We start from the raw sequence: 22,315 nt of genomic DNA on the forward strand, positions 1-22,315 counted from the left end.
AGAGCAATTTTAAAATCAGTGGCACTAAGCAAACATTCAAATTCAATGTCAAAGGCCATGAATGAGAAGATTGGGGAATACTGACTTGATTAACTTGATAAGGAAAGGAAGAAGCTAGCATTCCTTGAATTCCTGTATACGATATTTTGCCTCATCATCCCTCTAATATGAAGTAATTGGATCAAAAATTTATGGTTGCCCCATAATAGAAGCTCGTCCTAAGAAATCTTCCAGGATTAAAAAAAAAAAAAAAAATTAACCCCCAAGAGTAGCTTGAAAAACAACAAAAATCCCTGCTCGAATCTCTCATACCTCATCTTCTAAATTAAAATCCATGTAGAGTTCCACATACCAGCTAGCTACCAGAAAGAATATAAAGTTAGGTGTATGTAAGAAGAGAGAACTAAAAGCCTGGGAATATTTCCAGAGGGGCGGTAAATATGCACAAAGGCATTCTTATTCACAATGGTTGGACAAACACTGTAGGTACATTAAGATCCACCACTGAACCCTATCAATTTTAGAGTTAGAAGAGCAATTAGAAATGATGAGAAAAATGGAACTAAACAGGTTGACTTTCTCAAAGAGGGGATAATCCTGGTCTCCTGGCTTCCAATTCAATGCCTTTTCTCTACAATATAGCTGCTGTTATTTTTCAAGCAACTCTTCCATTTTCAGTCAGATGTCATTTCAAGGGACAAAAAAATTACTTAAGTGAGCACACGGGTATTTTTCAGTGGATGCTGACAGCTGCACAGGAGTCTTTCTCAAGCTCTCTTCCCCATCCCCAGCACGCTTCTAAGACTCAAAGCACAGCACTGCTCCTGCTACAGAAGCCACCAAAGTTTCTCTTCCAAGTGGTCTTTTGTACCCCTGGGGCACTCTTCCCTCTCATCTCCCTCGTTTTCGTTTTTAAACCACTCCTTTCTTCCCACAACATACAAAATAAGAGCTCTTTCAAATCATTTTAATAACCTGGCAGTGATTCAAAGTATGAAAAGAAGATTCAAACATCTTCCCTTTAAAGGGGATGCTACCATGATGGCCTCACCACAAGCATGATCAAAGGCAAGGACGAGACCGGATGCAAGGAGCGAGGGTCGTAGCAAGACTTCAAGGCTCACAGATGGAAGAGCCTGGTTTCAGAAAGTCTCCTGAGGGCTAACAGGCGGCAGAAGAGACGTGAAATTTCAAGAGATCCTCAGAGGACGGGGCGCGGTTGCTGGGTCATGAGCACCTTGAAGCGTTTCTTGATGGTGACTCGGTGTCGAGAGTATTTGTCGTCTGGGGAGAACCGAGCAGGGTGAGCCGAGCAGGTCTGCTGTCCCATAGGGTCAAGCTTCTGCTCGAGGAGGAAAGAGAGAACATAATCTCAGTACTGGAGTCGTGGGAAAACCCAATCACTGGCGTCGTGAGGGAAATGGAGGCTGGGGTGGGGAGGAGGCCGCGCGAAAAGGGTAAACATTAAGACAGGAGCCGCGACTGCTCAGATCAAGAAGCCACACACTCCTGCTTCTACCACGTCTGGCTTCTGGGCTTTCCGGTCCCGTGCCCCCACCCCCCCCCCACCCCCCCCCCACCCCCCCCACCCAGCTAGGCAACTGACTGGCTTGTCTCGACCGTTCCTCCCAACGACATTTCTCGCCATGCCCATACACAACCTGTTTCCTCCTCTCACCTTCAGCGTGTAGACCCGGTCTCCCTGCTCGTTGAGGTAATACTGGAGAAACATGACCACACAGAAGCGTGAGCTTCTCCTTCAGTCTGCAACGCCTCCTAACTGAAGGCCTCACGTCTTAATTTCCTTCCTGTAGAGCCGGGAAGTCTCGCTCTCAAAGCGCGCCGGGAAATGTAGTCCAGTTTATGCCTTTCTCCAGCTGGCCAGAAGGGGGGCGCACTAGCGCGGGACTTGGCCCGTTGCAACCCAGTCGCAACCTTGCGGGCGGGCGTCCTAAGACACGTGGAGTGTGCCCACTGTGTGTCAGGCACTTCTAGGCATTGGAGGGGGGTAGGGATGGATACAGATTGAACATTAATGAATAGAATCCTGTCTTTATCTCAAAATTCACACCCATTTCAGAGGCAATGGGTTTCTAGCACCTGGAGAAACCAGGGCTCCAGGATCCAGAGCCCCTTTTACCTCAGGGAAGAAAGAAGAAGGTTTTCTTCCCTCCCCGATTTTACATCCGGTTCCCTCGCCCTATTTCAAAGTATTGGCGGTAAAGAGTGCATGATGGGTATTCAATATTCTGTACAGCGAAGAAAGCGTGAAGTTATTTTATGAAAGTCGTGAAGTACGTTTTAGTGGTCTCTACCACAAATTCAACGCTCTTTCTTATAGTGGTGAGTAGCTAATAATAGCATAATAAGATGCACCTCCTAGAGGTTTGCGAATTTTTAAAAGAACGTACAATTTCTCCTCATAGGACTCTAGTTTAAAGAAATGAGAATTGGAACCCAGATATCATTAGAAAGGTGATCGTTACCGTACTATTTATAACGGCAAAAACATTGTAACATATATTAATCTTATTAACAGAAAAACCTGAAAGTTTTTAAGAGTATAGTTTCTGTTTACTTGTAGTTGCATAAAATACCTCTGCAAGGATTCAGAAGAAATCTGGTTTCCTCTGGGATAAAGAACTCGGTTCCAGAGGAAAGGAGTGGGGGGAGACTTGCTGTGTATGCCATTTTGCATAGTTTGACTTTTTAACCGTGCTGATGTATTATTACCCGTTTAAAAAATTAAAATTATTTAACAAAAATTTAAAACAACAAAAATAATTTAACAGATGAAAAGAAGGACATTTTCGTCTTGAAATTTTAGGCTGAATGGCAGTTTTTGATAGAGTGGGAGGCTTTTCAGCCAAGGGTAAGGCTAAGCCTTCTGTGGACTGCAGAGCTGATGGTAGTGGTTTACTTGGGAACTGCAGGACAGCTTTCCAAGGAAATGATATGCATATAGTAATTCAACACCCTTGATCTTCTGAGACAACCCTAATTTCAAGCATTCTGTTCCCTTGATCCTTAAATATACAGACTAGGTACTCTGAATTTGGTTTAGAATACACAGCCAACATTGAATTGTCAAGAGTTCGCCACAACCTGCTATTAATAGGAAGTCAGGTACCAGAACTGGGTGTAATTGAAAGACACAAAACTAGATATATTGGTAAAGAATTGTATAGGGAACAGGGATGTAAAACTATGCAGTTGGGAATCTGAGAAAGAAATTGCAAGTTGTCCTAAAGAGATACACAACAATTGGGTTGCCATACTCTGGTTTGGAAGGAATTCCTGGTTACTGCCTACATACCAGAGCCCTTCATGGAATATCTCCCTAACCTCACCCTGTATTCCCCCTCCCCTGCCCCACTGCATAATGCCTTGAGTCCTAGATTCTAGTTCTGTTTTGATCTGATCTTTACCCTCCCTTCCTTGGATCCTGTGTATCTACTGGAGCCAGGTTACTCTCTGGGTCCTGTACCTGACTGTCTCATTCTGGAGGCTTCCAGACAGCCACGCTTAGTGCCCAAACCTGAGAGGATGTCTTCAGATAAAGGTGAGTCTGCAGGTGGGGGGAAGGTCCCTGCCACCTGCTCCCTCCTTGGAGATTCAAAACTTGACACTTTACGTGGGGACCAGCTCTCTGGGCTGACCTAGAGGGATGTGAGAATACTAGACCCCATCAAAGGCATCACACTTGGGGAGGCTGGGGAAGGAGATTGTACCATTAAGACTATGGGTTGGGGGAGGAAGAGGGCCTCCTGGGTGGCAGATCAAAGTGCTTCAGAGGAAAGTGCTGAGTAGAGAGAAGGGGTGGTAGTTAGCAACTTGCTTCTCTGGAAGAGGGATTCCTTCAACATGTGTTTGTGTGGCACAGGCAGAGGTGTGTGGTACGAGGGACACAGAGGGTTTCAAAGGGAAGACCCAAGTTCTGGTGTCTTCTTTAGGCAATTGGAGGCTGCTCTAGAATTTTGCCCTGAGAGAACTGAGCTGGGGCTGCTCTCGCTCTTATTGGGTGGGGGGGAGTGGAAGCCTTGGCTAGAAAACTGTTCAGTGGGGTCATCTGTTGCCAAGTCTGTAGAGAAATGTCCTCTCAGAAGCTAGACCAGAAGGTGCTGTAAGTGCCTCTGCTTAGAGCCTCTTAGCTCCTTCCAGCCCCAGCAAGGGCTTCTCTTCTAGTTCAGGGAGCAGTTTTCCTTGCTTTCCCAGGGCCAGGGGAAGTGGGTCACTCCAGCAGGGATGAGAACTGGGGCTTCCCTGAGATGCTGTGTCTTTCTACCTTTTGTGGAACTCAAGCCTTCAGTCCCATTTCCAGACTGTGTTCCATACTTTGGGGAGTATTCCTGGCCCTCTGCTCTGTGGTTGAGGTGAAGGGTTTGCTCGTGTTCCATGTCTCCTTCATGATCAGGAAGCAGCGGAAGCTGAATGTTGTTAGTTTGCCAGTGGAATATTCTTTATAAGAGGGGGAGGAGAGTAGCATGAAATGATCTTCTATTACTATTATTAAAAGTCCTAGGAGACACACGTCCTGATTAATTAAGTACACGTTTTATGTATTTATCCCTGGTCTCTTTGACTAGAGTCCACATAGCCGCTGAACTGTGTTTCAGACTTCATTGTCAGTGCCTTGTTCAAAAGCGGACCCTAAATTTCTGATATTAGGAGTTCCAAGCAGAAGGATCACAGATAACGTTTTAGTAGGTCCCGCATCTCCTTAAAGCTCTGGGAACGTCTCTCCCCACACCGCCTTCCCCTTACCCATTTCCTGGCTCTTATCGCTAGTCATTCCTGGCTGTTATGTAACAAAATTTCTGGGAACAAAACATCTAATGCATACACACCCCCTCCTGGGAACAGTGCTTCTGCGCCTGGTGGCAGGGACCACAGAGGAGCTGGGAGCAGAATCCAGGTGGTGTGAGGGTGTTTGGAATGTCCCCATATGCTGGGTGGCATGTGTTATGGGGTATGAACTCGCGGGCCCAAGGGTCCTCGCAGCTTGCTTCCCTAGCGCACTAATTCTCAGCAGGGAGTACGGGACATCAGAAACACTTGGGGGACATTTGCAAACTATACATGTTCCCCCTCCCTCACCTGTTGAGAATCAGTGCTCTGATTCTTCAGGGACTAGAGTGGAACTCAGATGACCTAGCTTCTGGTCTCTTCTTCTCCTACTCCAGCCCCTCTTTTTCTTTGTCTCTGCAGCATCTCCATTGCCAGGACCGGACATGACCATGAAACCTGGCACGGCCCTGTCTCCTTTCACTGCACTTCCCTTCCCCCAGCCTGCTCCTGGCCCACCAGACCAACCACCCTGGGGGCTGCCCTCGCAGCACCCCGTGCCTTCAGCACTCTCTCCAGGCAACCCTCTGGTGCCCTCTGCTTTCCCCAGCCCATTGTTGGTGACAGGGGATGGGGGCCCTGGCCCCAGCGGAGCTGGAGCTGGCAAGGTCACTGTCAAAGTCAAGACAGGAGGAGGGCCAGCTGAGCCCTCCCAAACTCAGAACTTTATCCTTACTCAGGCCGCCCTCAATTGGACTGCCTCAGGCGCTCCCTTCGGGGGCCCTGAGAGTCCTGCCCCCGGATTCCTGACAGCTTCTAATGTGAAGACCCTTCTGCCCCCGGAGGCAGTTGGGGTGAGCCAACTGCCTCCAGGCTCCACTCAGGCTCCACTACCAGCTGCCCAACTGGCCCCCATCGTGCCCTCGGAGAAGCCTTCGCCAGGGCCGCATGGGGCAACTGGGGAAGGAGGTCCTGCGGCTGTCCGATCCAAGCCCTCACTGGATGACCTCTCTTATACCTCCAAGGGTGTTTATGAGAATTTCCAATGCTGGCAGCGCTACAAAGCGTTGGCAAGGAGGCACTTATCCCAAAGTCCTGATGCAGAGGCCCTTTCCTGCTTTCTTATGTAAGTGGAGAGACCTGAGATTCATTATTCTAGAGGCTTTTAAATAAGGAGGATTTGGGGATGGACAAAAGAGATTAGGCTATTTAGGAATACTTGAGGGCAGGTGATGAGGGTGCTGGAGTTGCTATGATAATGAAAATAATAACGACGACGACAACAATGATAACAAGCCTCTTTACCCACGTGCCAGATGATAATAAGCTTTCAGGTGTCTTCTCTCAAGTGATCTTCACAACCCTGTGAGTTCAGGCAGGCTTTTTTTTTTTTTTTTTTGCGGTACGCGGGCCTCTCACTGTTGTGGCCTCTCCCGTTGCGGAGCACAGGCTCCGGATGCGCAGGCCCAGCGGCCATGGCTCACGGGCCCAGCCACTCCGCGGCATGTGGGATCCTCCCGGACTGGGGCACGAACCCGTGTCCCCTGCATCGGCAGGCAGACTCTCAGCCACTGCGCCACCAGGGAAGCCCCAGGCAGGCATTTTTATGGTCATCCTCCTTTATGGATGAGAAGACCGAAGCTCAGAGCAGTGATTGGAACTTGGGTGTCTGATACCGAGTGCCAGGGCCCTCCCGTTCTATTTTACTACCTTTTGACATGGAGTTGAGCTGTCCAAACCGGCCAGGATGAGGAGTGCTGGGAGGGGAGGATGGTGCGTGGCTGGGCTGAGGAGCTTGTGTGCCACCCTCTCTACTGCCCCATGTTTTTTTGTTTTTGTTTTTTTGGCCACGCTTCGTGGCTTGCGGGATCTTATTTTCTCAACCAGGGATCGAACCTGGGCCCATGGCAGTGAAAGCACCAAGTCCTAACGACTGGACTGCCAGAGAATTCCCCACACTGCCCCCTGTTTTATTCAGGAGAATTCAAGTTGAAATAGGGAGGCGGTAGAGCTTGCTTAGTGGTTGAGGACCAAGGCCCCACCACTCACTAGATTTGTCATCCTGGGCCCTGGCATTTACTATCTTTGCCCTCAGTTTTCTCATCTAGAAAGGGGATGATTATACCTACCTCAGAGGGTTGCTGAAAAGACGAAATGAGTTAATGTATGTGAAGTGCTCAGCAGAGTGCCTGGCACAGAGAATGCTTCATTAAATGGCAGCTGCTATTGTTGTTATTGTTATTATTATTAAAAGGCAATCTAGAAGAGGAGAAGAACTCACAAAAGGCCAAAATGTCTGTGTGAGCGGATGCTTGGCCTGGGAGCCCAGGGTCATGGGCTGTTATGTTTATAAAGCAAAGTCATTGACCATCTGGGGAATTTTCTTCCCACCAAGACCCGCTGTCTCTCTCAACTGCACTGTACTCTCAGCATTTTGTGTAAACCACCATATAACGCATGCCACATCTTACTGGACTTAAAAAAAAAACTGTACATGTTGTTCCTCCAGTGGCTGAACCCCTAAAGGAATCCCCCTTTCCATCCTGACTCTGGAGTGAATAAATCAAAAGGCTCCCCCAAAGTCCTTGGTGTAGATCACCGTACTGACTTCCCGCTTTCTGCAGACAGCTCTGGGTTCTCTCTTAGAGGCTGGCAGGCTGAATTTCTAACTCCTGGCCTATTTCTGCTCCCCACGTTCAGGGGCTCTGGGCAGGGTCTCCCCCAAAGTGCAGTCCAGACCCTCTGCCACAGTCACCCGGGAGGCTGGTAAGATGCTCAGAACTGGGATTCTGGGGCGCTGGAATCCATGGTTATAACAAGCTTCCCCAGGTGATTCTACACAATAATGATTGAGGACTCATAGGAAGTCAGAAAGGCACAAATGCATCACAAAGAGCTCAAAGAGTATTGATATTTGACTGTGACGGGTATCCCAGAGGCAAAAAAACACTTAAAAACCAACAAATAAAAACACCACACAGCCTTTAATTAGATTCATTTGGGTTAGGGAGTGCCTTTTTAAAAATGTAAGAGCCATTGGGCAGGGTTCAGCCTACTTTACAATGAATCCCATTAATTGAGTAACATGAGTGCTTTCTTCCTCGTGTTTTGCTGAGGACAGCACTGTGAGAATTCAGGGTAGTTGATTTTAAAGGGTGGGGAGACGAACCGTCTGATTTTGTGTGAGGTTTGTAAATTTCAGTGGGAAGAAAGGCCATTGTGGTGAATGATGGATGTGAGGTTGGGGGTCTGATATCTAATCGGCAGTGGGGTGTGACAGGGACTGTGGGGCATGTTTATCTGATGAGGGGCCGGGGGTGTGCACTGAGGTGGGTGTCAGGGCAGGTGTGTGGGGGGGTACACTTGTAGACTGTGACTGACCCAATGGGGGTTTTAGCCCAGTGCTTCGTTCTCTGGCCCGGCGGAAGCCCACTATGACCGTGGAGGAGGGACTGCTAAGGGCTGTGCAGGAGTGGGAACGTACCAGCAACTTTGACCGGATGATCTTTTATGAGATAGCAGAAAAGTGAGTCCCCACCAACCCTCATCCTCCCCAGGGGGGCTGCGTGGCTGAGGGGTGGGAGCAGGTAAGAGAGGCTTGGGTCTGGGCTGTGGATGGTTACTATAAGGGATGCTGGAGGAGAGGTGTAGACTAGCATAGGGTCTCCTGGATCCTCGCTGCTTCTTCCACCATCTTGATTCTTGGGCTTTTCTATCCTATCTCCTCTTGGAAGCTCTCCCTTCTCCAGACCTTGAGTTGTATAGGGGCCTTGATATTGAAGCTCTTAGGATGGGATTGGAGCCCGGTTGGTGTAAAAAGTCCATGTTGAAGGGAACCTAGCAATGAGGAGGTAAGCCCTACTAGGCAGGTTCTTTCCTGTCTCGCTGACCAGGTAGCAAGTGACTACTGATGCAGACCTTGGCGCCACCACTCCTCTGGAAATAGTTTAGCCTGTCGTCTTAGGGAGGGGCTGGTTCTTGAAGAGGTTTGTCAGGGCAAGGTCCTGGATGCCCAGAGTGGTCTTCTGGCTCATATCCCCCATTTCTCCATGATAATCTCCTTGGTTAAAAAAGTAACTCAGGAAAATGAACCCTTCCCTCCAAGCTTAACTATCACTTTCTCCCCCAAATCTGGACCCATACCTCCTAGATTTACCCTTCCAGGACCCCAGTCCCAGCCTCAGGACTCCTGGATCTCAGCACTGCTTCCTGGTGGGAACCTGCCTTAAATTGCAACCCAGGCCCTGCTTTGGGATTTCAGGCATCCTTTATGGTTGTAGGCAGGGGCAGAGGAGGCCCTGAGGAGCGGCCCACATGTGGGATCTTGCCAGGTTGTGGCATAGGCCTGACTGAATTCAACAAACCTGTATTCATAGCTGCTGTATACCCTCACCGATGCTGGGTGAGATAGCGTTATGAAAAAGCCATGGCTCTGTCCTGTGAAGCTTACACAAGCTCTAGATTATTTTCTTAACAAGCTTCCTAAGTGACGATTGCAGGTAGGGGGGCTATATGGAGACCTTGTGAGTTTTCCCCAGAACTGTTATTCGGCCTTCTGTGAGTAGATACCCTGGGGTCTTGTGTCTGGGTTTCGAATGGATCTTGGTCTTCTCAGCACTGCCTGGGCCTTCTGCACCCTCTGCAGGTTCATGGAGTTTGAAGCTGTGGAGGAGATGCAGGTTCAGAACACACAGCGGATGAATGGGTCCCAGGGCGTGCCTCCTGAAGCCCCTCTGAAGCTTGATCCTCCAGGGCCCCCAGCCCCCGAGGTTTGCCAGCAGGCAGGTAAGGCCGCCCAATTCCAACAGGAGCCGTGGGCCAGAAGCTCAAAGGGAGGTGTGCAGAAACCAGTCACAGATCAGGGGAGGCTTTGCCTGTGCTTCTACCAGTTTCCCTCCAGGCAGGGGCATTTGATGTTCCAAACAGGACATACATAGGAGGCTGAGTTCTCAGGTTCCCTTTGTCCCAAACTAGGTATTGATCTTGGCTAAGTAAACCAACTACTCTCTCTCAGAGACTGTAACTGAGGCACATGATACCTCATCTGCCTAAGAAATGGGGGCTGGATCAGGGGGCTCTTTGGAGTTTCAGCAGTTCTGAGATTCCTCATCCAGATTCTCTCTCAGACCCTCCAGCTCCTAAATATCCTCCCCTGGCTGGTACTGTGTCAGGTCGGCCTGCTCCAGTCTGGAACCATCTCAATGTGCCCAGGTTGCCGTTACAAACGGGGATGAGAGGCAGAAACTGAGGCCTTGGTGCCGCTTCCCATTTCTCCTTCCTGCTTCACCCCTCAGTGTACATTCCCAAGAAGGCAGCCTCCAAGACGCGGGTGCCCCGCCGGCGGCAGCGCAAGACTCAGAGGCCTCCGGCTCCTGAGGCACCCAAGGAGATCCCACCAGAGGCGGTGAAGGAGTACACCGACATCATGCAAGCGCTGGTGGCGAGCCACTTGGCCACCGAGGAGTCGGATGGAAAACAGGAAGAGGAAGAGCGGCAGCGGCAGGAGGAAGGGATGTATCCAGATGCGGGTCTCCTGAGTTACATCAATGAGCTGTGTTCTCAGAAGGCCTTTGTCTCCAAGGTGGGCTGGCCCTGGGTGTCTGGTTTCTAGCAGATCCTGGGGTGGGAACTCCAGGGAATCAAAGATCTAGGGTTCTTCCCGAGGCAGTGGGCGACTCGACTGTCTTCCGTGCTGAGGAATATGTGTGTATGGGTGCACACACATGGATGTGTGAAGCTGGTGTTTTCTAAAAGCCCAGGGAGAGGGTGGTGTGTAGGGAGGTGCATGGCTGCTTCTCTAGAGCCTCTTGGCCCCCGTTATCTCCTGTCAAGAACTCCCATCACTTTTCCTTCTATTTCCCCAGGTGGAGGCCGTCATTCACCCTCAGTTTTTGGCAGATCTGCTGTCCCCAGAACAACAGAGGGATCCCTTGGCCTTAACTGAGGAGCTGGAACAAGAAGAAGGACTCAGTCTTGTCCAGGTAAACCTGGGAGGTAGAGAATATCAGAATGAGAGGCTCCCATGGCTTTACCTAACCCTACACGGTCTTGGATGGTATGACTCCTAGAGACAAACAGCTTCAGCAGTCAGCTTTGGGTGCAGAACAAGTAGGCAAGGGACCGTGGAAACAGGAAGTGTAAGGGCTCAAAGCGTGGGAATAAGACCCAAGAAGGTGGAAAAGAAGAGCTGTGGTTATCTGGCTCTGAGGCCATTACTTAAGCCACTTGCTTGCGTGCCCTGCCCTGCCCAAGTACCATCTACTCAACACCCAGCCTGCCACCCCTTCTCACAACCACATATAGAACAATACTTGTCCATTCTCCTTCTAGCTGGTCAAGAAGCGACTCCTGGCCTTGGGAGAGGAGGAGGACGCAGAGGTACCCCCAAGCTGCAGTGGAGCTCTATTGGACTTAAGTCCTTCTGTTTCTGATGAGGATGAAGATGGGGCTGGGAGGCTTCGGCCCTCACCTGGGCTTTGGGTGGCTGGGGGCACCATCCGCCTTGGAAAGTCTGCTTCTCCGGGAAAGCGGGCAAGAGAAGTGCCTGCTGGGCAGGAGCAGGACTTAGATGGCCTGAGGGGGATGTGCAGGGATGGGAACACTCTGCCATCCCCCAGTGGCTGGGACCTGCAGCTAGAACTTGCAGCTCCACAGGGAACTCAAAGGCCCTTGGGTATAGAGAGAAGAGGGTCTGGGAAGGTCACAAACCAGATAGCCTCACTTCAGGATGACCACCTGGGAGGTGCTGAGTCCCCTGGGTGCTCCCTGGTGGGTGATAGGACTTCCAAGCCTCTGCCCCTTTGCCGGCAGGAAGGCCCCCAGCTCGAGACAGTTCCCAGTTTGGACGCTGGACTTGCAGAGCTGGCTCCTCTGCAAGGAAAGGGGTCAGAAAAGCAGGCCCTGGGGCTGCAGACTGAACAACAGATAGGGGGTCTTGGAGTGGCTCCCCAGGAGACGGAGCCATTAGCAGTGCCCCAGGAAGGCTCTTCAGGGGCCATGTGGGGAGATGACAGAGGTCCTCCCACGGTTCAGAGTTACGACCAGAACCCTCCCCCTAGAGCAGCTGGGGATAGGGATGGGGACGGGGCCTCCCTCAGTCCGGGAGTTTGGCTCAGCAGTGAGATGGATGCCGTAGGCTTGGAGTTGCCCTTACAGATCGAGGAGGTCATAGAGAACTTCCATGATTGGAAATGTGTAACTGAGCACCAGCAGGGCGGCCAGGCATTGGGCTCCAGGAGCAACATTTCTGTGGGTCCCGGAGAAAGCACAGCACCTGGGGATGTGGGAAGCAGCATAGTTAGCTGTGGAGGCACAGATGCCACAGCTGCCCTAGAAAAGAGAAACTACTGCAGCTTGTCAGGACCTCTGAGGGCCAACAGCCCGGCCTCAAGCCTTAAAGAAAATAGAGAGCAGAGCCCTGAGACTCTACGGGATCCCAAGCATCTGTGGGTTGAAGTTTGCCCCCCGGTGCTAGAAAGCAGAATTGGTGCCTCTACACTGGGGGCTTCTGAAGAAACCCTCCTGCCTGCAAGTCAAGGCAACATCCTTATCCTGGGGACCCAGGATACCTCCTCCTTCCCTGAGGCCAGCCCAGAGGCAGGGAGCGGAGGCAATTCCACTTCTCCCCTGGTGGAAGCCACAGAACAGGTCAACATACTAGATGTTAGGAATGCCGGTGGCCTCCAGCTAGGGGTCAGTAAGGATACCTGCCCACTAAGTTTTAATTCTTATGACCCCCAAGGAGAAGGCAGGGAGGATACTGATTTATCTGAGCCTAAAGACCTTGCTCCCTTATCAGGGGATCCAGAGTCTTATGCACACGGGATGCCCAAATCAACAGCTCCTCAGCAGGGCCTTAGAAGCACTTCCCCTAGATTAGTTCTGAGAGAAGCCTCTCCTGTCAAAGAAACATGCAGCTCAGCAGACGGGGCCAAAGGCAAGGAGGAGGAGGGGGACGAGGGGGACGAGGACGATGAGGAATTCTCCAACTTTGCCCACCTCTTGGCCTCTAAACTTACCCTCTCACCAAGGGGGCCTCCCCTCAGTTTTCACCCTGCCTCAGGCCTGTTCTCCTCAGCAGGTCGGGGGACCCAGAGAGCATCCCACTCCCTCGCTGCTGAGGCAAGAGGCCTCAGCCAGCCTCCGTATCCTGTTGCCAAGTCTAGGAAGCGAGCTCTAGTTGGAGGCCCAGCCCCTGCTGAAAAGACGCCCTTCCAGGGAGCTGAACTTGGGGCACCTGGGAAGAAACCCCTGCCTCTGGGAGTGGTTCGGGCCTCACCGCCTCGTAAAAGAAGGCGTGATAGCTTCCTCAGAAGCAGGAGGAAGAAACGCCATCGTACCCAGTAGGGGGCAGCGGGACCATCCTGTCCCGCCTGCCAATCCCTGCAGGTGGGGGCCCAGAGTAGATCTCACCCTGGCGGCACACCAACAGTTGTTCTCAGCCCTAAGTTGTTTGTTTTGTTGTTCTCAGCCCTAAGTTGTTTGTTTTGTTGTTCTCAGCCCTAAGTTGTTTGTTTTGTTGTTCTCAGCCCTAAGTTGTTTGTTTTGTTGTTCTCAGCCCTAAGTTGTTTTGTTGTTCTCAGCCCTAAGTTGTTTGTTTTGTTGTTCTCAGCCCTAAGTTGTTTGTTTTGTTGTTCTCAGCCCTAAGTTGTTTGTTTTGTTGTTCTCAGCCCTAAGTTGTTTTGTTGTTCTCAGCCCTAAGTTGTTTGTTTTGTTGTTCTCAGCCCTAAGTTGTTTGTTTTGTTGTTCTCAGCCCTAAGTTGTTTTGTTGTTCTCAGCCCTAAGTTGTTTGTTTTGTTGTTCTCAGCCCTAAGTTGTTTTGTTGTTCTCAGCCCTAAGTTGTTTTGTTGTTCTCAGCCCTAAGTTGTTTTGTTGTTCTCAGCCCTAAGTTGTTGTTTTGTTGTTCTCAGCCCTAAGTTGTTTTGTTGTTCTCAGCCCTAAGTTGTTTTGTTGTTCTCAGCCCTAAGTTGTTTTTCGTTGTTCTGCTAAAGTGGCAAGCGTGAGGAAAGGGGGTCACACTAGCTAGGCTAGAGGTGGTCCCCTTGGTGATAGGTTGGGGGAAGTACCTCTGGAAGTTGTACGGGGGAAAAAAAACAAAAATAAAGATTTTGTTGGAAAATGCTTTCAGTGTGCCCCTTTGTATCACGTCTTTGCTCTAGATGGGGTAAGATGCAGAAAAGAAAGGAGGTGAGGGCGGCCTCGGATTTGACGGATCCAGGTGACTTTCCAGCCTCATCTAGGCCCCCTGATAAGGCCTGGCGCTGAGGGTCCCCCGTGATTACTTTATTCCTCCCTCATCAGAAGCCTGGATATGGTGTTGGGAGGGCTTCTCTGGATATCCTACCAGTATCTGTTTCTCTTTAAAAGTCCATAGATGGAAAAGCACTTCTTTTTAACATGTCAGATTTCTGGGCTAGGTATCTGTTTTCTAAATCTAACTCATTTCCATAATTGTGCCTAGACACAGCACCTTCTTTGGGGGGGGGCCTTTTCTTCTTCCTTGAAAAGCAGCTGGACAGAAGGGACTTATATGTCCCCAATTCATCCTGTGGCAGAAACCCCCTGGGCTGCAGGCAGGACGGTTAGTTCCTAACACAGGTCTCTGTCCCTACTATGGCGGGTGGAAACCAATCTCAGTAGGATCATGAAATATGGAATGGTAATTAGCTATTTTTTAACCTCTAATGAGGACAGAACAAGAGGGAATAAGCTGAAAAGAGGTTCGTGAGGAGGCCTGTTAGAGGGTATGACAACAGGAGGGAGGATACGAGATTTGCACGCTCCATCCGTCTGGAAGTGGCGAGGACTCATCCGGCTGGGGCCAAGACGACTGACCTTGAGAACCTTTGGGATCTTCCCATGGGCGGCCTGCAACCATTAGTCCCTTTCCTTCCCAGCTAATGATACCGCCAATGTGACTGAGCTTTGTTTTTTTTTTTAAATAGATATATATATATATATTTATATATAAAATAGTTTCTTACAAAATAAAACCAAACGAACAAAAAATGAAAACCAACTTAAAAAAAAACCAACAACGATAACAAAAAGTCAAGCAGGACAGAGACGGGCTTGAGGCCCAGGGTTGGCCTCTGGCGCTGCCCTGAGTCTGTGGGTGGGTGCAAGCTGGGGAGGTCGAGGTGCTCAGTCGCCCTTCTGCTTGGGGGCCTGCACGGCCCCGTTGGCCAGAGCGGGGGCGCTGTCTGGGGAAGAGGCGTTTGGTGTCTGCGAGGGGCGCAGGTAGGTGCCGAAGAGCTTCCCGTGGAGCGGGTGGTGAACGGAGAAGTCCTGGAACTCACCTGCACAGCAAGAGCGAGACGGGAAAGTAAAGACCTGAAGAGGAGAGGAAGAGGTCCCCGACTCTCTTCTCAGAACTGGTATGTCCTGTTCCTCTCATCTCAGCCTCACTGTCTCAAATCCAAGTTGACATCCTCTGCCTCCCCAGCTGGTTCCTCCCAGCCTTGCCCCTCGGATGTCCTGTTCCCCCAGGCTGGCTGCCGGCCCTGTTCCCTCCCAGCCCAGGGCCGGTGCCGCTCCGAGTGCTCACACGGGGCCTGGGAGGCCATGACTCACAGAGGGAGAGGCCCTGGCGGGCTCCTGCCTGGCACAGCTCGGCATGCAAAGTCCTGGCGGCAGGGTGGGGCGAGCCCAGCAGCAGGTGCAGGATGGTGCTAAAGCCGTCTTTGTACAGCAGGCGGCCGGGCCCCTCGGCTTGCTTCTCTTTCTCCTCGGCAAAGAGCTGGGAGGCAAAGGGACTCGAGTCAAGCTCTCTCCTCGTGCTGTCGCCCCGCACGTCTGTCTGACAGGCTCCTCCTCTTCCAAGAATGTGGAGCCCAGGCCTCCTGCCCACCCCCCACCCCCGACCCGGGCCCTTTCTGAATATAATCGTCAAGGCTGCTGCCTTCTTCCCGTTGCCAGCGAGGCCTCGGCAGAGACGCTGGGGCTCTGCGGTTCAGAGAGTGTGGCCCTGGGACACCGAGCACCTACCATCCGGAGGCACCTGGAGACAGCACACCGCACAGGCCTCCGGGCGGGGTGAGCACAGCCTCCACGTGCCTCCCACCCCAACGTCCTGATACCTCAAAGGCCAGGCGAGTCAGCTCCTCCAGGCTCCTGCCCCCATCCAGAGCTGCCAACGCAAGGGCCACGTCTCGGAAGTCCACCAAACCCCTGGCATCCTGGAGGGTGGAAGATAAACCAGGGCGATGCAGGGACCAACCCCGTGTCCTCCTTCCTGCTCTGGATCTCAGCTCCTCCCTCTTCTCGTCAGGCCTGGGGGTGACCCCTGTGTCCACTTCCCTCAGAACCGTGAGCCCTAAACTCTCCGGGATCTCGGACAGTCCTCTCGGGGCATGGGTCTGCCTGGTGACAAAGCTCTCCTATAAAGGGATCTCCTAGGAACGATGGAATCCCTCAGGTATGCTGAAGTTACCATCAAGTTTCTGATATACTATCAGGGCATTCTGGACCCCAAGCTGGAAAAACTGGTTCTCTTCTGACTTGGCCTATGTGGGAGAACGGGTCCAACAAACTAAAAGGGGGCCATTGGCATAATTTCTTACCAAAAAACTCCCTGAGGATACCTGCTGGGTCAGATCTATGTGGGACTGGGGCACCTGGGTTTTGGTTCTGTTCTTCTACAGGCTATGATGGGAAGCTCCTTTCAGGGACTGTCTGCCCCAGTCCAAGGAATCAGCACACCTGGATCACTCTCTGTTCCCTGAGAGATGTTGAGAACCATGGTCTGCATCTTAGGTCAAAAAGAACTCCTTGGGACCACTGGGAGTTGTTCATAAACATTATGAACCTTCTGGGGTTATTATAATTTGACAAGACAACCTAGTTAAATCCCAGGAAATATACAGCTCACCAAGATTCTTGAGAAAGTTCAGGAATCCCCCAGAGAAGCTCTGGGATATGTTTTAAAAATCTGCCCAAGTATTACAGATACTTCTAGGTCTCAAACCCTTAACTGTCTAACCTGTCCAATGTTGTCTCCTCCGTATGTCACCTTCCCACCTAACCCTCCCCCAGTGCCCCACAAGGTCCTATGATCCCCATCTCTGCCGATCTCCAAAATGCCTCAGAAATGTATGGACCTCATTGACCATCATTTCTCCATTGTTCTTCCCCACAATGAGTAAAACATTGCTGTTCAATGCACTGGACACTCTCTATATAAAAAATGAATCTCCCAGCAGACCTCAGAAGATGTCTATCTAACAATAGCTGTTAGAGCATCCAGCCCAGACTCCAAATTGGCCATCCACACGGCCCCTCGGATACTGTACTTAAATCTTGAGCATCCCAGCCCCTTTACCTGCTGGAAGTAGCTAAAGGCACCAGCCACCATCTGGGGGTCAGAGAGCTGTAGCTGCCTGGCAAACTCTTCCTGGCTGATCATTCGACTCCGGCCTGGCTCTGCCTCAGTGTCCACACAGCCAGGGGACAGCCTACAAGGGAATTGTTCAAGGTGCAGAGCTGACTCAGTTTCCTTCTGGACACATCACCCAGCAGGACCCTGGCCTCAGTGCGGGTACATGTGGTGTTTTTCTAAGATGTACTCTGACTCGTAGTCCCTGGAGAGCCATTCCTACTTTTGTCACTGGGGTTATTACGTATCTTTCTTTTTTCCTCCTTCCTTTTACCCCATTATCTTTTTAAAAATTCCTCTGTCTTCCCACTTTTTCTTTTTTTCTTTTTAAAGACTCTGCTTCCTCCTACCCATTCTCCTTTTTCTTCTTTTTTTCTCTTGCCCATACGCTCACCTTCATGGTCACTTACCCAGCCTTCCGAAGCACCCTTCCCAGTTCCCAGAGCTGCGGCTCCAATGCCACCTTCAGCCGGCCCACCATAATCACCGGCAAGCTCCCTACAAACTCACACTCAGTGGCTGGAATGCCCAGGGCCCTAAAGGATGAAGAGGGATGGAAAGCAGGGGAAATGAGGCAGAAGACTCGCCTGAGGGTTCATTACTGATTCTGGCCTGCCGACTACGGAGAGATCAGGCCCCTTTCACTCTCCCCTCCTCCACCTCAGCTGTCCAAAAGCCCTTCCCCCTGCCCTAGCCGTTCCCCTCCCGCAATGCGTGCCTCAAAACCCCAGCCCTCCTTCCCCTCCTGTGGTTCCTCTGCCCTGTATATCTGTTCTAGGAAATACCCTGTGGGACACTTACTGTGCCATAACCCTCTGGACGTTGTTGGCATAGAGGGTGGGGTCCCTGCTTTCCTCCGGGCTGGGGCAGTACACAGGGAGGAACTGAAACACACACATAGAGACCTCTCATCAGGACCTCAAAGCTAGGGGTGACCACTTCCACCCTCCTTCCCCAAAGCTTCCGGGCTCAGCAGATGCCCACTCTCCCACCCAACCCACGGGGGTCGTACCTCCACATCCACGATGCTGCAGGGCTGAGAGGCTGTGAGCCAGAGGACTTTGAGTCTAAGAGAAAAGAGACCTCAGAGGCTCAGCAATCTCTAACTATGGGCTCCCCGCACCCCAAGGATGGGAGTAGCAAAGTACTGTCCACCGATATAAAAATAAACTACTAGCCATCCAGTCAGCTGGATGAGTATACAGCCGGGAGGCAGAGGGGCCAGAAAGGCGGCAGGATAAGAGAGAGAACGCTGCAGGTCTAGGCCAGGGGAAGTGCAGGCGAGGGGTTTCAGTAACCGGCAGAGGAAAAGAGGCAAGCCGGGTGGTGCGGACCACCGAGCGACAAAAGCTAGGAAAGTAAGTCGAAAGTCACTACGATTACAGCAGGAATGATTAGGTGGAACAGCTTAAAGCCACTTCCAGATTATAGCAGGAGATGGGAACAAAACAGAGGGACAGGGGCATCCCTTTTGCTAGAGTTCTCTCAGTCACAGGACGAAGGGCTATTCACCTTGTCTGGAAGGTGGAAGATGTGCCAGGGATTCTGTGGGACCCCACTTCCCACCCTCACCCCAAGAACACCACTACTCACACTCCAGGGCCCCTCCATGCCCAGCTGGTGGTATCCTATGTGGTAAGCAGAGGTGAGGCGAGAAAGGCATTACTTTTCTTCCCCGGAACTGGCCAATCCTTTTGGAGCAGAGGCCCCGACCCTGACCCTGACCCTGACCCACCCCACATGCACATCCCATGGTGGCACTAGCGGTTTTCACTGATTCCCATTCAGGGTGGACTTGTGCTCCCCCTCCCCCCTCTCGAACTAAGACTCACCAGACTGTTGGGGTAGCGGATGAGGACAGGCTGCACAGGCACCCCTGCGATGAAGGCTCCTAAATCCCGTTTCCACCCCCACCCCCCAGGCAGAGGTTAGAGAATGCAGGTAGCTAGAGGGCATGAAGTATAGGCATCTGGATCAGCTCTACAATGAGATGTGGCCTTGCTCCATTTCATTTATAATTTTCTCTGACTCGTGGAGACTCTTTAGTGTCAGCTAGGAGGCTCCCCGTCCTCCTACCCACACCCCCGCCACCCTTCCACTTCTTGGGTTATTCCAGAGTCCCTCTCCAAATCCTGGGCTCCTTTTTCCTACAGCCCTACCATCCACTGCTGGTTTATTCACCTGGTTTGAATTTAAGCAAAGCCTTCTTGTTGGAACAGGTGCCCTCAGGAAAGAATAGTACCTGGGTTAAAAAAAAAAAAAAATCAAGAGACCAGAATGAGGTGGGTGGAAGGGGACGAGAGGAAAAAGAAGCCTCTTCAGGAGCACATAAAAGGCGAGGAGGTCTGAACACCCTTTTACCCACCTGGGGCCACTTGCCTCCTGAGGTAGCCCGCCTTCGGACCTCCTCCACCACCCTGCGCCGAGAAGCCGGGTCATGCCTGGACACTAGGATGGCTTGGTTGAAGCGAAGAAGGGCTGGGGTCCGGAGAGGATACAAGGAGTCACTTGGTTCTTCCCCAGGGGTAGTAACACCTGCAGCCTCCCCTTCCTCAACAGTAGGAGATGCTTCCCGGTTATCTCTTTGCCCTGGGGACCCTCCTTTCATGGTGTGTTATCCCTTTTAGGGAACTGACCAGAGCTCCCTGCTCTCTTCTAAGCACAGAGCTCAAAGTCAAAGAGGTTGCTTTCACAAATGGTGTGAATTTGCATTTCATCTGCCAGCATCAGGCAATATCCCTTCTACCTTCTCCCTCCCCACTTGGGGCCAGTTCTCTCCAGAGTCTCTGATTCCTGTCTTTTTCGCCCAGAGTGGTCATCTCTCCTCTTCACTCCTCTTAATCTCTCACCTCCAATGACAGGAACAGAAAGGTTCTCAGCTCGAGACACAACCTTGGGCAGGTCACAGGGCAGCAGAACAATGGGGTCAAAGAAAGTAGAGTGAGGGGCAGCAACCAGGACGGGGGCTTGAAGGCGAGAGGCCCGCTGGCCCCGAACTCGAATCCGGAGGAAACCGAGCAGGAAAAAGAGCAGGCGGCTGAGGCCCAGCACCCCGTTGTGGCACACAGTCCTGCAAGGCAAGGCTGGGCATCAGCGGAGACAGTGATCCTGACCTTCACTCACCCCCCAGGCTCAGACACCCAGGAAAGCAGGTGTCCTTCTTTTGCCCTCTATTACCTGGCAAAGGGGCTAAAGTCTCTGGTTACTTTGGGACATATCAGGGTGCAAAATTTAGAGTTGAGGTCCTGGGTACCAGGGACTGAGCTTGGCTGACTCATCTCACCTACCCAGGCTGGGTAGGAGAGCTTCGGAACCCTCCCTCCTCCTCTTCTTAAAGACGGAGCAGAATGGATAGCAGGGAAGAGGAATGAGAAGCTGGGTCTCTGGGGGCTGGTTCCTCACTTACTTTCTCCATCCTGTAATCGGTTCCTGAAGCTGCTCCTCAGTAAGACCAGCTACTTGCAGCCAGGCAAAGGGCCAGAGGAGAAAGAGGACGATAAAGGCCAGAAGCACTCGGATGGGGGCCAGCAGTGCCCCCAGGAGGCAGAACTGCAGAGGGTGGGAGAGGAGGCCACTTCAGGGCTGAGATGCTCCCTCCAGGCTTCCCCTCTCCCACAAGGATGGACCCACGAGCAGGGGGCCATCACCCCTGGATACCAGGAGACAAGTAGTGTGGGAACAGGAGACGGGACTGGAACCCAAGGTGGGATGAAGACACCAATGAGGGAAAGAGGATAAAAGATTAATGGGATCAGGGGCCTCACTTTCCTGTCTTTCAGCTGGTCCCCATCACACCAACAAAACTGAAAGACTGTTAAGAGGATTCAAGGATAACTAGCGTGAAAGCGCCCAGCACTGTGCTCGATGTAGGGTAGGCTAGAGATAGTTCCTCCTCCCACCACCCCCTTCCATAAATAGCTCCTACGTCTAACAGAAACCAGGTGCATAGTTCTTTCCACTTCGGGTCTGGGAGGCAGAGGGTTGGGAAACACAGAGAGGTCTACTTTTCAAACCCAGGCCAGTCTCCAGTTCTGCCCAGGAGCACTTCCCCAGTACTGGGGGAAAGGCCAGAAAAGAGATCGGCCTTACTCCACAGGGTAGGGGTTGCCAGGAGCCAGGGTGACTCCATGGGCTGCCCTGGGGAGAGTGCAGGTAAGCAAACCGAGCCCCAGGAGCCGGCCTCAGGGGAGGTGAAGGCAACAGAAACCTCGGACACTCCCTTCTCATACCACTCCCCAGACTCCCCAGGCCGGCGCGGCCCTCCACTTCCTGTAGCCAACCCCCTTCTCCACCTCCCTCCCCCCACCCCAGCGGGAGGTGCTGCAGTGCGTGTTGGGGGGGTGGGTAGTGGAAAGGAGGGGTTGCTGGAAGAGCACGGGGGTTCAGGCTCCGGGCCCAGAAACGTCTTCCAAGTCAGAGCCTCCTAAAAGCACTCAGCACGCCCCTGCCCACCTCCCATCCATGGCCTCTACCTCCATCCTAGCCCATCGGCCTCCGCAGGATGTAATCCGCAGTCTCCAGCGTCCTCCACCTCCCCTCCTCCTGGGTCCCCTGCAATCCTCCATCCTCACCTAGTCAGTTCTCACACACCTTCAGCTTGTCTGTCGCCCAAGCCCGCGTCCTCCCCAGGACTCCTCGACCACCCCCCGCCGCCCCCACGTGCGCACCCCCTGACTCCCGCCCCGCTAGCCTCTCACCCACCCCCTTTCGGATCCCCATCCCCATCTGTATCAAGGCTCCAAAAGGCCTCCTTTTTCTATCCCCGCGAGTCCTCCCGACGCCCCCCCGCCCATACCTTACCTTAACCCTCTGGAGGCGGGAGAGGTGTAACTCATGCACGAAGGGGTTGGGGGGCGCCGGGGGTCCGGGGGTGGGATAGAGGGGGGCCCAGTCCCCCGGACTTCCCTGGCTCATAGCGGCGGGAGAACGTGGGAGGGAGGGCACCCCAGCCCGGCCCCGGGCCCCTCTTTGCAGAGCAGCAGCTGCAGCTGCAGCAGCGGCGGCGGCGATCTAGCCTCGGCCCCGCCTGGTGCGGGGCGCCGAGGGGCGGGGAGCAGGCTGCGCGGTCGGGCCCGCGTTGTCAGGGAGCCGGCCGAGGGGCGGGGCTTCCAGCGCCCCGGCGCCCCTGCTCCTCCGCGCCCGCCACGGCGTCCGCAG

General features: G+C 52.4%; 3 protein-coding genes across 3 annotated transcripts; 1 reads left to right on the forward strand and 2 right to left on the reverse strand.

Moving 5' to 3' along the window:
• Window positions 1-951: 951 nt before the first annotated feature.
• Window positions 952-1,775, reverse strand: NOP10 (NOP10 ribonucleoprotein). Its single transcript, XM_079700597.1, has 2 exons — window positions 1,679-1,775; window positions 952-1,342 (listed from the first exon to the last, which is right to left on the reverse strand). The coding sequence occupies exons 1-2, from the start codon at window positions 1,730-1,732 to the stop codon at window positions 1,202-1,204; spliced, it is 195 nt and encodes a 64-aa protein (XP_079556723.1). The 5' UTR covers window positions 1,733-1,775; the 3' UTR covers window positions 952-1,201.
• Window positions 1,776-2,832: 1,057 nt separating this feature from the next.
• NUTM1 (NUT midline carcinoma family member 1) lies at window positions 2,833-13,131 on the forward strand (the record flags this gene model as incomplete). Its single annotated transcript, XM_079699140.1, has 8 exons — window positions 2,833-2,908; window positions 3,467-3,562; window positions 5,209-5,911; window positions 8,183-8,311; window positions 9,431-9,570; window positions 10,080-10,366; window positions 10,650-10,766; window positions 11,116-13,131. The coding sequence occupies 8 exons, from the start codon at window positions 2,833-2,835 to the stop codon at window positions 13,129-13,131; spliced, it is 3,564 nt and encodes a 1,187-aa protein (XP_079555266.1).
• A 1,696-nt stretch (window positions 13,132-14,827) lies between these two features.
• LPCAT4 (lysophosphatidylcholine acyltransferase 4) lies at window positions 14,828-22,072 on the reverse strand (the record flags this gene model as incomplete). The annotated part of the gene is made up of 14 exons (XM_079699141.1): window positions 14,828-15,083; window positions 15,358-15,523; window positions 15,864-15,962; window positions 17,105-17,237; window positions 17,569-17,694; window positions 17,960-18,042; window positions 18,171-18,225; window positions 18,752-18,786; window positions 18,991-19,049; window positions 19,340-19,400; window positions 19,524-19,636; window positions 20,008-20,228; window positions 20,565-20,707; window positions 21,749-22,072. 14 exons carry the CDS (start codon window positions 22,070-22,072, stop codon window positions 14,929-14,931), a joined length of 1,773 nt encoding a protein of 590 aa, XP_079555267.1. The 3' UTR covers window positions 14,828-14,928.
• Window positions 22,073-22,315: the final 243 nt, after the last annotated feature.

Source organism: Hyperoodon ampullatus (genome assembly GCF_949752795.1).
Source record: "Hyperoodon ampullatus genome assembly, chromosome: 3".
In the NCBI taxonomy this organism is placed as follows: Eukaryota; Metazoa; Chordata; class Mammalia; order Artiodactyla; family Ziphiidae; genus Hyperoodon; species Hyperoodon ampullatus.